This window comes from Rhinatrema bivittatum, chromosome 12 (assembly GCF_901001135.1).
Source record: "Rhinatrema bivittatum chromosome 12, aRhiBiv1.1, whole genome shotgun sequence".
Taxonomy (NCBI): domain Eukaryota; kingdom Metazoa; phylum Chordata; class Amphibia; order Gymnophiona; family Rhinatrematidae; genus Rhinatrema; species Rhinatrema bivittatum.
Window position 1 is genome coordinate 39,680,498 of NC_042626.1, and position 13,748 is coordinate 39,694,245.

General features: G+C 45.8%; 1 protein-coding gene across 7 annotated transcripts in view; it reads left to right on the top strand.

The window, feature by feature from the left end:
- PRDM10 (PR/SET domain 10) overlaps window positions 1-13,748 on the top strand; it is a 174,904-nt gene that overhangs the window by 149,923 nt on the left and 11,233 nt on the right. For all 7 annotated transcript variants that reach the window (XR_003852164.1, XR_003852165.1, XM_029572986.1 and 4 more), the window contains one exon: window positions 10,339-10,451. Coding sequence is in view for 5 of the 7 variants with exons in the window: in XM_029572986.1 (XP_029428846.1) it covers window positions 10,339-10,451 (113 nt within the window). In the remaining 2 variants the exon portion in view is untranslated. The remainder of the gene's footprint in view (window positions 1-10,338; window positions 10,452-13,748) is intronic.

The window sequence follows — 13,748 nt, forward strand, 5'->3', positions numbered from 1 at the left end:
TTAGTGTAGCTGGGTTCAAAAAAGGTTTGGATAAGTTCTTGGAGGAGAAGTCCATTAACGGCTATTAATCAAGTTTACTTAGGGAATAGCCACTGCTATTAATTGCATCAGTAGCATGGGATCTTCTTAGTGTTTGGGTAATTGCCAGGTTCTTGTGGCCTAGTTTGGCCTCTGTTGGAAACAGGATGCTGGGCTTGATGGACCCTTGGTCTGACCCAGCATGATAATTTCTTATGTTCTTATGTTCTGTGATTTTATTTTTTGATAGTTTCCACAATTTTTCCCGATACTGAAGTCAGGCTTGTTGCGGGCATGGTTCTTGGAATGAGGTGGATAAGGCACAACCTGCAGGGAGGAGTCCTGGAGGGCCCCACCATTGGCTGGCGGAGCTGGCGGAAGGAGAGGCTCAACTGGAGCTTCACCAATACCAGCCCACATTCCCCTTAGGTTGGGCCCTCGAGTGCCGGGGCCAGCTGGGTGTAGGCACGGGCCTCTGCGGAAGTGAAGATCTGATGAGTAAATGAAGTTGCAGACCAGGATCTTGCGCAGAAGGAATTCAGTCAGAGATGGTGCCTGGGCAATCGTCGGTGGTTGTCTGAGTTCAACAGGTTCAGTATCAGGCAGTAGTCAGTGGCAGGAAGAGTTCAACAGAGTTACTATTCAGGCAGCGATCAGTGGCAGGTGGAAGGCAATAAGTTATGTAGCAGGCAATTGTCAGTGGCAGGCGGAGTTCAATCAGCATCGAGAATCAGGCCAAGGTCAAACCTAAAAGATCCATCAGAGGGCAAGCAGGACGGAAGGCAGGAAGGGATGGGAGGACACTGCAGACCAGAATACGAGGAAGACAGGAACTGAAGACTGACCACAGAAGAAGATGAGAACTGAAGATCAAGACCAGGATCTAAGGAACAAGGACTGGAGCACAGGTACAATGAACTGGAACACAGGAGCGAAAAGCTGGGCACAGGAACGCTGAGGCAATGCACACTTCAGAGAAGTCGACCAATTGCCGAGGCATGGGAGAGCTAATGCAGTGGCCTTATATAGGCAGGAGCCACCCATGACATTAGGAGGCACTGCAGGGGATTTCCCACCTTGGGTCCTTTAAATGCAGGCAGTTCAGGCGTGCGCATGCCTAGGGGGCAGCCCCTACTGGAGTTGGCGGCATCTTTATGCGGCTTGCGTTGGGCCTGTCAGGCATGGGAGACGGCTGCAAATTCCAACGGGGGCCTGCCATGGCATCGGGTGAGCTCTCGCACGTGTCAAGGCTAGAGGGAAGAACGGCTGTCCATGGTCCCATCCCTCAGACCACTGAGCGCAATAGTACCCCCCTCTTAAACCCCCTCCCTTAAGGGTCTTGGCTTCTTCTGGTATGTGGCGTGAATCTCCTTTAAGAGATTCGCATCCAGGCTATTGGAGGAGGACTTCCACGTATTCTACTCAGGACCGTCTCTTTTCCAAGAGATGAGGTACTCCTATTTCTTACCCCGAAGACTGGAAAATAAGATCTCCATTACCTTGTAATTTGTGTTATCTTCCGAAGTTACTACTTGAGGCTCAAGTGGCTTTCTTGAGGGCCAAGAGAGGACTAAGGGCTTTAGCCCAACATGGGGGGTAGCTGAGGTTGGTAAGCCATGGAGCCAAGTTGCCTTTTGACTGTAAATGGTCCAATGTAGCGAGGAGCAAGTCACATGGAAGGCACTTGGAGTCGAATATAACAAGTACATAACCACACCTTGTCACCCAGTTGAGGTGTGGGTCTTTGGTGGAGATTAGAGGACCTGTTGTCATTTTCGGCCACCTTAAGGAGCATCTCATTGGTGCAGGTGCAAAGGTCCTGGAATTCCTGGGCAGACAGCTGGGCCACTGGCGAAGGGACTGCTACAGGGAGAGGTAGAGGAGGCAAGGGTTGCTTTCTGTATACTATTTGGAACAGTGAAGAGCTCATGGCTGTGCAGACGTGAGAGTTGTGAGTAAACTCTGCCGACAGGAGAAGAGACGCCCAGTTGTCCTGGTGCTCATTTGCATAAGCGTTTAGTCCATTCGGATTGCCCATTTCCCTAGGGGTGGTATACTGTCATAAAATCCAGGGAAATGCCGAATTTCTTGCACAGCGAGCACCAGTATCTGGCTGTGAATTGAACCCCTCGGTCTGACACAAGGTGTTTGGGTAGCCCATGCAAACGGAAGATTTGGTGCGTGAACAGACGGGCCAAGTCTGAGGCTGAGGGAAGCCCAGGGAGTGGGGTGAAATGAGCCATTTTAGAGAAACGGTCAACTATGACACAAATGATTGTGGAGCCATTAGAAAGGGGGAGATCCACTATGAAGTGAGTGGACAAATGGGTCCAGGATTCCCTGGGGGCTGGCAATGGTTGTAACAGCCCCCAGGGTCATCCCGGCAAAGGTTTCTGCTGTGCGCAGGTGGGACAGGAGTCCAGGTAAGCCCAGAAGCTCACTGCATCTGTGGCCACCAATAATACTGTTTAAGTAGGGTAAGAGTCCAAGCTCGACCAGGGTGACCTAAGACACAGGAGTTGCGGGACTATTTCAATATCTTTCTTCTAAGTTTGTGTGGAACAACCATCTTCCCTGGTGGAACGGTCATGGTGGTGGCAGGGAGGACCCTAGCTGGATCAATGATGTGCCTGAGGGTTTCTGGAATGTCCTATGTCTGGAAGGAGCATGTATGTGCATCTGCTGGGCATTTTTGAGCGCAGGCCGATATCTGAGCTTGAAATCAAAACATGAAAAAAATAAGGACCAGTGGGCCTGCTGGGCATTCAAGCATTGAGCATGATGGAGGTGCTCTAGATTTTTGTGATCAGCATAAATGGTTATACGGTGCTGTACTCCTTCTAGCCAGTGGTACCATTCCTCCAGAGCTAACTTGATTTCCAAGAGCTCTCTATTGCCGATTCTGTAGTTACATTCAGCTGAGGAGAATTTCCTTGAGAAGAAGGAGCATGGGTATGGAGGAGGGCTGACTTAAGATGGCCCCATCTCCCACAAAGAAGGCATCTGCTTCAGCGATGAAGGGATGTGTAGGGTCCGGGTGATGAAAACATGGTTTCTGCAGAAAGGCGTCTTTCAGTTTTTGAAAGGCAGCCACGGCTTTGGGTGGACAAAGCTTGGCATTAGTCCCTTTTCGCATGAGGGCAGTGAGAGGAGCAACAATTTTGAAGTAGTTAGTGATGAAGTGTTTGTAATAGTTGGCGAAGCCCAAGAACCTTTTCAATGCTCATAATCTGTTTGCCTGGGGCCAATCCTGGTTACTTTTAAGTTTGTCCAGATCCATGCTGAACCCCTTACTGGAAACAGTGTACCCTAGGAAGAGAAGGCTCTTTTTTTCAAAAAGACACCTTTCTGGTTTGGCATACAATTGATTGTCACGGAGACTCTGAAGTACCCAGCGAATGTCTCAGTGATGTGAGTTGAGCTCCTTAGAAAAAATCAGGATGTTGTTGAGGTACACCACAATGCAGACATAGAGGAGGTCCCTGACGATCTCGTCATCATCTTTTGGAACACAGTTGGGGCATTACATAGCCCAGAGGGTATTACTAGTAGTGCCCATCCTGCATGTTGAACGCTGTCTTCCATTCATCTCTGGAGCGGATTTGGATTAGATTATAGGCTCCCTGGAGGTCTAGTTTTGTGAAGATCCTCGCCCCTTGCAGGTGATCAAATAGCTCCAAGATCAAAGGCAGTGGTAGTGGTCCTTTTTTGGTAATCGCATTTAACCCCCAGATAGTCAATGCAGGGGCGGAGAGATCCATCCTTCTTTGAGAAGAAGAAACCAGTGCAAGTTGAAGAAGTGGAGCGGCAGTTGAATCCCCTATCGAGGTTCTCGTGGATGTATTTGGACATCGCCTCCATCTCTGGAAGCAACAATGGATATACCCTGCCCTGAGGTAGTTTGGAGTCAGGTAGCAGCTCGATCCCATAGTCATAGTCCCTGTGGGGAGGTAGAGACTCGACTCTTTTCTTAGAGAACATATCAGAGAAATCACTATCCTGTGGAGCAATTCCTGACAAGGTAACCACCACAGGGAGGCAGTTTGAAACCTCCACTTTTCCAAACGTGAAACGTGGCAGTTGGGGCTCCATTTGGAGAGCTGCAATGAAGTCCAGTCAAACTGAGGCGAGTGCAATTGAAGCCAGGGTAGCCCCAGTACCATGGGATGGATGAATTTGTCGATGATGTGTAAAGTGATTCATTCCACATGAAGGGCACCAATCCGTAATGTCACCGGTGCTGAGGTGAGGGTGATCTATTGAGTTACAGGTCTCTGGCATACCAGGAAGGAGCAGGCAGATTCAGTGTGCGATGCCTCGAAGGCATCTGTGCTGGGGAGACAGTCACTGGAGGGGTCAGAACAGCAGGAGCTGTGGTAGTATCCAAACAAGTATTAAGGCATTCCATGGAGGCTGCCAGGATATCAAGGAACTGCTGTTGCTCCTGGAACTTGCGGGCTACACCTGGAATGGCCTGAAGAGTAGTAACATTCACAGAGTCCATGGCCTCGGCAGTCTGTTGTGGGCATGAACCCTTGGACTGAGGTGGAGTTGGTGCAACTTGCAGGGAGGAGCCCTGCAGGACCCCACCGTTGGCATGCAGACCTGGCGGAAGCAGAGACCCAACTGGAGCTTCACCAGTACCAACCCATGTTTCCCTTAGGTTGAGCCCTTGGGTGTTGGGGCCGCCTGGGCTTAGGCGCGGGCTTCTGCAGAGGTGAAGATCCAATGAGTAGATGAAGTTGCAGGCCAGGGTCTAACGCAGAAGGAATTCAGTCAGAGATGGTGTCTGGGCAGTCGTTAGTGGTTGGCGGAATTCAACAGGGTCAGTATCCAGGCAGTGGTCATTGGTAAGCAGAGTTCAACAGAGTCATTATCCAGGCAGTGGTGAGCATTGAGAATCAGGCCAAATCAAACCAGAGAGATCCGTCAGAGCGCAAGCAGGACAGAAGGCAGGAAGAGAGGAGAGGACACTGAAGAACTGAAGACCAGAACACAAGGAAGATAGGAACTGAAAACTGGCCATGGGTGACAAGACAGGAACTGAAGACTGACCACAGAAGAAAATGAGAGCTGAGGATCAAGATCAGGAACTCAGGAACAAGGACAGGAGCATAGGAACAACAAACTGGAACAGAGGAATGAAGAGCTGGATAACAGGAACGCTGAGGCAATGCACACTTCAGAGAAGTCGACCTATTGCCGAGGCATGGGAGTGCTGCTGTGGTGGCCTTATATAGGCAGGAGCCCATGTCATCAGGAGGTGCCGCAGGGGATTTTCCGCTCTGGTCCCTTTAAATGCAGGCAGTTCGAGCACACACACGCCTAGGAGGCAGCCCCTGCTGGATTTGATGTCTTCGTGCATTGGACCTGGGGTGTATGTGGCATATAGTCACGTATTCAACCAGGGGGCCTGCTGAATGCATGGGTCAGGCCTGGAGGTAAAAACGGTGGTCCCAGGTCCCAACCCACAAACCCCCGAGCGCAATAAGGCCCATCGGTCTATAGTTTCCTGGATCACCTCTGGAGCCCTTTTTATATATCCAGATTACATTGGCCACCTTCCAGTCTTCAGGTACGATGGATGATTTTGATGATAGGTTACAAATTACTTAAGTCTAAAATTTCATTTTTTAGTTCATTCAGAACCCTGGGATGTATACCATCTGGCAAGATGATTTGCTGCTCTTTAGTTTGTCAATCTGGCCTACTACATCTTCCAGTTTCACTGTGATTTGGGTCAGTTCATCTGAATTGTCACCCTTGAAAACCATTTCTGGGACGGGTATCTCCCCAACATCTTCAGTAAACATCAAAGCAAAGAATTCATTTAGTCTTTCTGCGATGGCCTTATATTCCCTATGTACCCCTTTAACCCCTCAATCATCTAACAGTCCAACTGACTCCCTTGCAGGCTTTCTGCTTTGGATATATTTTTAAAAGTTTTTATTATGAGTTTTTGCCTCTACGGCCAACTCTTTTTCAAATTTTCTTTTAGCTTGTCTTATTTCTGTTTTACATCTAACTTGCCAATGCATATGCTTTTTCCTATTTTCTTTAGCTGGATCCTTCTTTCAATTTTTGAAGGAAGATCTTTTGGCTAAAATACTTCTTTCACCTCACCTTTTAACTATACCAGCAATTTTTTGGCCTTCTTTCTAAATGCTTGGTAGCAGGAGGCATGACACTGATGCATCTCACACCATACATGGGCATGAGTGCCAATAAGTAGAGTTGCTCTGGTAGATTCCTACTGTGAGAGGCAAGCTCTTAAACAATGAAAGGTTGCCTGCAGAAACTAGATTAATACAGTATAAATTAGTCTAGTCTGTTTAAAAAACAAGGACTTCTTTTATGGGTTAACAGGATATCACTGCCCATTCTGCAGAACTAGGAAACCCTTTTAGGACACTGAAATATGGCACCGGAGAGTTAAACAGTAGCTGAGTACATGTCATGAGAACAGTGGTTCCCAAACCTGTTTTGGGGATATCCCACTCAGTTAGGTTTTCAGGATATCTATGGAATGATATCAAGTAGCGACCCCTAGCTGACTGAGAGATAGAATTTACCTAGAAATATAGAAACATAGAAATGACGGCAGAAAAGGACCAAATGGTCCATCCAGTCTGCCCAGAAAGCTTATGGTAGTATCTGCTGCGCAGATACTACCATAATTTTCCCAGACTGTAAAATTCAGGGCCCTTGTTGGTTTCTGTCTGGATCTAATTCTACTTTACCCCTTACGTTGAAGCATGGAGCAATGTTGGAGTTGCATCAAAAGTATCCAGCTTATTGAGTAAGGGTAGTGACAGCCACATCAGCAATTTACCACCAAGCTTATTTGTTTCCCAGACCATAAATGTCTGGGCCCTCGTTAGTTGCTGTCTAAATCCAGTTCCCTTTTTCCCCTTGCCATTGAAACAGAGAGCAATGTTGGAGCTGCATCAACAGTATGAAGGCTTATTGGTTAAAGGGAGTAACGACTACACCAGCAAGTTACTCCCATGCACTCTTTTCTTCATTTCCATTTATGATGATTGACAAAGTCAGCTACTCATTGAGCTCCAGCAGAGACATGTGGCCAATGAAGCAATATAATTATTGATGTGAGTCATGAACATCAAGAAAAATGATGGCTTTTATGTCATGCTCTAAGCCTTGCTGTCAGTTAACACATAGACCAAGGAGAATTGAGCTGTTTTGTGTCTTCCTGGCATATCACTAGCAATTGTCAGAATTAAGTGTTTTCAGATTAAAATTTTGCTTTTTGCAGTTTGATAACATGTAGATTGAGACCAATTTTCAGCCATCTTAATTGCCAGAACATTACTCTGAAGTAGATGACTGCAAAAATGTCCCTGTGGTTTAATTAGTGAGCTGAGAAACTATGGCATGAATGTCTCCTGGGGCACATATCCATGTAGTGCAAGGGTGTATGCTTCTGTCTGCTAAATTCAATACAGTGTGAGATCTCTCTGCTTTTCAACAGCTATATGCAATTCTAATAGGAGAGTAATGCCACTGAATTGTATGGCTATGATTATTATGAATAAGAGGGTAACTGTTGTCTCTTAGGGTGTGAGGAAATAAGACAGCAATAAAAATAAAGTTAGCTTCTAATGTAACAAGTTAATGACATGCATTGCACATGATATTTAAAAAAGAATGCATGCTAAAAATAAAGACTGTGGTCAAATGGTAGTTAATTCTAACTTAACTTCCACTTCTATTCCATAGAAGTTAAAATAGTGTAATGTTTAACTCACATAAATAAAAAGAAGGGAAAAAAAAGGTTTAACTCACACCTCTAACCATTGAAAACCTTGAGGCTCTCTGGTTAGGGATTCTGAAAGTCCTGAGTTGGGGGCCCCTATGCCTTACAGATGGAGTCAGGATCCCCCAAGCTACGAGCCTCAGCCCCTGGCCCCCTGAGCTAAAGAGATTCTGGTTTGGAAGCTTCAGACCAGAGACCCTCCAACCTTGGACCCCCAAGCCACAGAGATTCTGATCCGTGTCTTTCAGTCCACTTTGGCCCAGGATCTCTAAACCTATACGATCTCAATAATATGCTATGCCTAACATAGTACTAGCTTAATTCTGCTGATACAGCCCTCTAAAAATGGTACATGTTTACCTTTAGTAAGTTCACTGAACTGAGATGTACAGGCAGCCAATTAAAAATGATGCTGGTACATTGGAGTTTATTGAACTTAGAAGAGCCAGTGCTATTTTTTAAAGGGCCAGTTCAATGGAGCTGATACTACGTTATATATATATAGCATATTACTGTATTTGTTCAAGAGCAGGGTCTCAGGCCAGTTTTTGGCTCATAATATAGTAACATAGTAATGATGGCAAAAAAGGACCAAATAGTCCATCCAGTCTGCCCAGCAAGTTCTCCTCCAAGAACTTATCCAAACCTTGTTTAAACCCAGCTACATTGACTGCCCTCACCACATCCCCTGGAGGCATGCAGGATTACACACCTTCTCAGAAGGGAACCCCTTCATGTTTAAGAGCCACCTTTGGTGACTCTTGTTGCTGTGAGGTGCTGAAAACAGAGCCCAGGTGCTGGTCTGGATCTGAGCATAAATCAGTGGTATTACCCGATCAGGTCTGAAGGGTAATATCAGTGTGTCACAGCACACTGGTTGGGAAACACCAGAAGTGTATCAAATGGTTTACAGCTCCCCCACCTGGGCTGCTGTATTGGTAATGTCCTGTTTCTGAAAAAAAAAAACCCAGGCTCACCATCTTAGGGTGTGGATTTTCAATTCGGTTTTTCAGGAGGCAGGATAGTGCTGTTCTTGCTCCCGTTTTCTTTCTTGGAAAAGAAGACCGTTGCACTTTATGGGTTAAGTAAGGTCTGGCTTTAGGAAGAGTAGTAAAGGTGCTGTTCTCCCCTTTTTTTTTTTTTGGATGAAGGACTTGTTTTCTTATCATTGTGAACTTCTTTTGGAGAAGGTTTTATCCACCCTTCCTTCTTTCACTCATTGTATGAGCTCTCCATGTGAAAAGGGTCAGTGCACCCACCTAGGGTTTCTGGGAAGAGTGAAGTAGAAGAGCGGCACCCCCCTTGGTGTAGATCCACTGCAGATATCTACACAGGTACAGCAAGGACTGAGAGAGAAATTTAATATCAAGACATCTGAGCAGAGGTATTTGTAAATGGGGAACTGAATTTGATCCAACACCCCAAGAAGGGGAAGCTGACTAGGAATGTACATTGAGTAAGAGATTGTACAGTCACAGATTTTACTCTTAGTAATGTTTGTGCTATGAACTTAACTAACAGGTGATTTTTAGGTTGGAGTCCAGCATGATTATTACCATTTATCATAGAAACTGATCAAAATGAATGCCCAGGACCTAGGAGAGTTGTCCCCCACTAAGGGGAATACGGAGAACCTGGGTCCAACATATTGTGTGGGGGAAAAAGGTAGCTTAAGGCCCAGTGTTGTTTGTGTACTCATGGATTTCACCTCAGCCCAGGGGTTACGTATATACACATATAAAAATTTACCAAATATGAAATTCAACTATGCATCAAGTAAAGACCTTTACATTTCTAACATATAATGCCACATTGATTTTTAATTAAAATACAGTGTATCCATCCTTTTTATATTTTCTTGAGAAAATCCTTGTCTTTCTGAGTATATGAGCTTATGTATACTGAAAATGCCCTCATTTTCAACAGTTGGTCGTGCTGTTAATTATATGGAAAAATACATGTGCATATATTGGATACTTGGTAACGGACACAAAAAGGGGGTTGAATTAGCACGTTTGAAACTTGCAAGTAAAGTTCATTGTCAAGGCTTTTATGAACTGAAATAGTCATCTCTGCCAGCTGTGAGACACCAGCAGTAGCAGACATCCAAAATACATCTAGCTGATATCCTGCTTGCCCATGGAGAAAGCTAAGTTGCTTACCTGTAACAGGTGTGTGCTGTAGACAGGATAAATTAGTCACACACACCCACCTGCCCTTTAGAATTGAAGTGTAGCTTGCTATTAAGACTGTGGAGACTTGCGTGGTGAGTGGAAATGTCTGCACATGCTCAGAAAGGTCTTATAGATTTTTCTGAGCTCTGCGAGAGCTTTCTGTCTCAGTGCCATCAAATGAGGTCACCTATTTGTGTGGCTGATTTATCCTGCTGCTTGTGAAGAACACGTGTTACAGGTAAGCAACTTAGCTTTCTCTATGGGGTATTTAAAGTAGCTGAATACAGTTTCCTGTTTCCCTTCCTTTCTGTCAGTCTGGATATGGAGATACAGCCAGCGTATAGCTGTGTCCTGGTTTCTGTGTTGCAGCTCCAGAGATTCAGATGATGGCCATTTCCCAGGGTCAGTATGTGATTGCAGAAACAGCTGTTGGTACTCCAGTCACCACAGTGAATTCTGGCCAAGTGAAAGCAGTCACTCAGGTAAGAAGGTTTTAGAACTCAGGAACGGTAAGTGACAGCTGTCCCACAGAGTATGTAGTGAGAACAAAGCAGGTATATGTTTGGATCTGTATATTTCTGTTGCTGGACAGAGAGAAATGAATTCATACATACCTGGATATGTGTGTATATCTCTGTGTCGGGGTCCCGGCCCAGATAGTTCTAGGCCTCTCGCAGTTCAGAGCCAGCCCAGGGTTGATCTAGCAGTACTAAGGGGGCAGCAGATGAGTTTACCAATAATAGGTTCAGTCCAAGTCAAAGTATTGGTAAACAAATGTTTCATTTTGGTTTCGAGTAAGCCACATTTGTGCAGAGGCAAGGTCTGAGTTCCAAGCGTAGGGCCAGGTAACCTTCAGGTTGCCATAAACAGCTTCCTATTCCCAGCTACTCCTTTTCAAAGCCAAAGACCTAATCAGTTTCCTTGGAAGAGTAGTTAGAGACCTGGCATCAGATTTGTTCCCTTCAGCACTTTTTCTGTGTGCTTGAAACTTTAGTCTAGTGGCCAGAGCATCAATCTGCTTCCCCCAAGCAATCCCTTGTTCAAACCCCACCAGTTGCTTGTCCTAACACTCTGGTGGCATAATTAGAGCAGTATGCATTCCTTATGTTTACCATGCAGCTTGTACGTGTTTTGCTTTTTGGACCTGGTCATAGAAGAAGTTCTGTGCTTTATTCCTATTGTCAGCATATGAGTACCCCAGACCGTAAAAGTCAGGGTCCAGCGTTTGGTGTCTTCAGAATCCAATACTGCCCCCTATCAAAGTGGAGAGCCTTCCTGATAAATCAGACAATGCTGCTTGAACATGCTTCGCTTTTGGACTTGGCCATAGAAACCATTAATCTGCCATTTAGGTCTCCAGTTTCCCAGTCTCACAAGGTCTCCCTGAAATTTAGTCTGCTTTGTGTTTCAATTACTTGGAATAATTTTGTGTTAGCTGCAAATTTGATCACCTCACGTTTTGCTTCCTTTTTCAGATCACTGGGAAAACTGACCATTTTGTCCTACTCTTTGTTTCTTATTCTTTAACCAGTTACCAATCCTCAATAAGAGATTGCCTCCTGTCCCATGATTTTTTAATTTCCTATGGATTCTCCATTGAGAAGCAGAGCTGAATTAGCTATGACACGTGGGTGATGTCAAACAATGGTGCCAAACAGACCCTTTTCTCTAAGCTCGTAGAGCTTTTGCTCTACTGAGCATATACAGGAATTCCCGAGAGGGCGCTGTCTCGTGAGCCCCTTCAATCTTTTTTCATCTAAGCATCAGCACCGACTTGTACCCTATCTCTCTGTTTTCATGCTATCTTTCAATACTTTTTTTTTTTTTAATTTTTTCAATTAAGTTACCTTGCTGAACTGTAGTCCTCCTCCCAGAACGGAGCTTCATATTGTTTTCTGGGTGCTAAGTTGATCAGGAATTCCTCAAGAAAGTCTCCCACTCTGGCAGAGCAAGCTGTCCTTGGAGTCGAACAAACAGAAAAAGCCATGAACAGGCACAATTAAGAAGAAGTGCCACTCTTTGGAGCGGGTGGTGCAACCAGTGCCGAAAAAGCATCAAGTCTCAGTGATGTCAATGCACCCAATGCACTAGTCTCTGGTGAATTGAGCCCAGGTGCCACTGATGCATAAAACTGACACCATTGACACTTAGGACCTTAACGTATTCAATGCATTGAGCCCTGGAGCATGCAACGCATCAAGCCTCACTACCATTAATGCTCCCTCATTTGACGTCTCAAGCATCTGAACAAGCTTCTCCAATGTGACACACCGGGCCACAGTGCTTTCGACACATCTGTTCAATAGTTCACCAGTCACTTGCTGGTATTAAAGTTCTGTTGTTAAAGCTAGGAATTAGCAATCTGTTATTAGAGCTCTGTTGTTAAAGCTGAGAGATAGCAATCTGTTATTAACGGAGTTGCTGGAGATAGCAATCTGTTATTATTTAGAATAGTTATAGGTGGATCCTTGGACCAGTGGCAGGTGACCACGCCCTCAGGGGAGCTCCCGAGAGGGACCACTGGTCAGGCTTAGTGTAGGAGACAGACACACACTAGTTCTTTTATTAGACTATATTAAACCACCAGAGGTGGCAGTAGTGAGCTGGAAGCGCCCGGCTGAACTGTAGTCCCTCAGGTACTGGAACAGCGATCCCAAGGTGGCTGAGCTGTAGAGAAACTAAGAAAGTGAGTAGGCAAGACATGCAGAGTTTGGGAACAAGTCCTTGATGGTAACACTCACACAATAGTCTCTTGAGGCAGCCCAGGAGTTGGTATGCATTAGGCCCTCGAGGAGCGAGTACCTGGTTCCAGGGAAAGCTCTGAGAGATAGATAGGAACTCACTGATGTTATAAGCAACAAAGACTTCTTAGTAAGCAATATATTAAACCACCAAAGGTGGTAGTAGTGAGTTGGAAGCACTTGGCTGGGCTGTAGTCCCGCAGGTATTGGAACAACGATCCCAAGGTGGCTGAGCTGTAGAGAAACTACTACCCCCTAACTAATCAAGCTTGATATTTCACTTGGATGCAGCTCCATCACTGCTCTCTATATTAATGGTGGGGGAGGAAGGGAAATAGAACCAAGAGCTAAAAGAAACAGATAAGTATGAGAGAAAAAATGTGTGAAGCTTGCTGGGCAGACTGGATGGGCCGTTTGGTCTTCTTCTGCCGTCATTTCTATGTTTCTATGTTTCTATGAAACTAAGAAAGTGAGTAGATAGGATATGCAGAGTTCTGGAACAAGTCCTTGATGATAACACTCACACCATAGTCTCTTAAGGCAGCCCAGGAGTTGGAATGCAGTAGGCCCTCGAGGAGCGAGTACCTGGTCCCAGGGAAAGCTCTGAGAGATAGATGGAAACTCACTAATGTTGTAAGCAGCGATGACTTCTTAGCAGAAATGGTATTCAGGAGCTGGTCCGGGACGTGGGCCCTCGAGGAGCGAGTACCAGTTCCGGACTGCGACCTGAAAAGAAAAAGAGAGAGCGAGGCCCCCGAGGAGCGGGTACCTCTAGTGAAGTCTGAGGAGGCACAGAAGCTAGGTTTGCGGAGAGCGAATCCCATCCGCAGCGACCTGGAGGAAGTGAACCCCCTTGCTAACTCATCTTGTTAGCGAAAACTGAGACCTTAAATATCTGGAGCTGATGACATCATCTCAGGGGGACATCCCTGAGGTTCGTGCCAACGCCAGTACATCAGTCGGGCCATGTGCCCTTAAGCATCTGGTCAACATGGCGGCTTGCAGCGTTGAGCCGATCCGGGAACGCTGGAGGAGGAC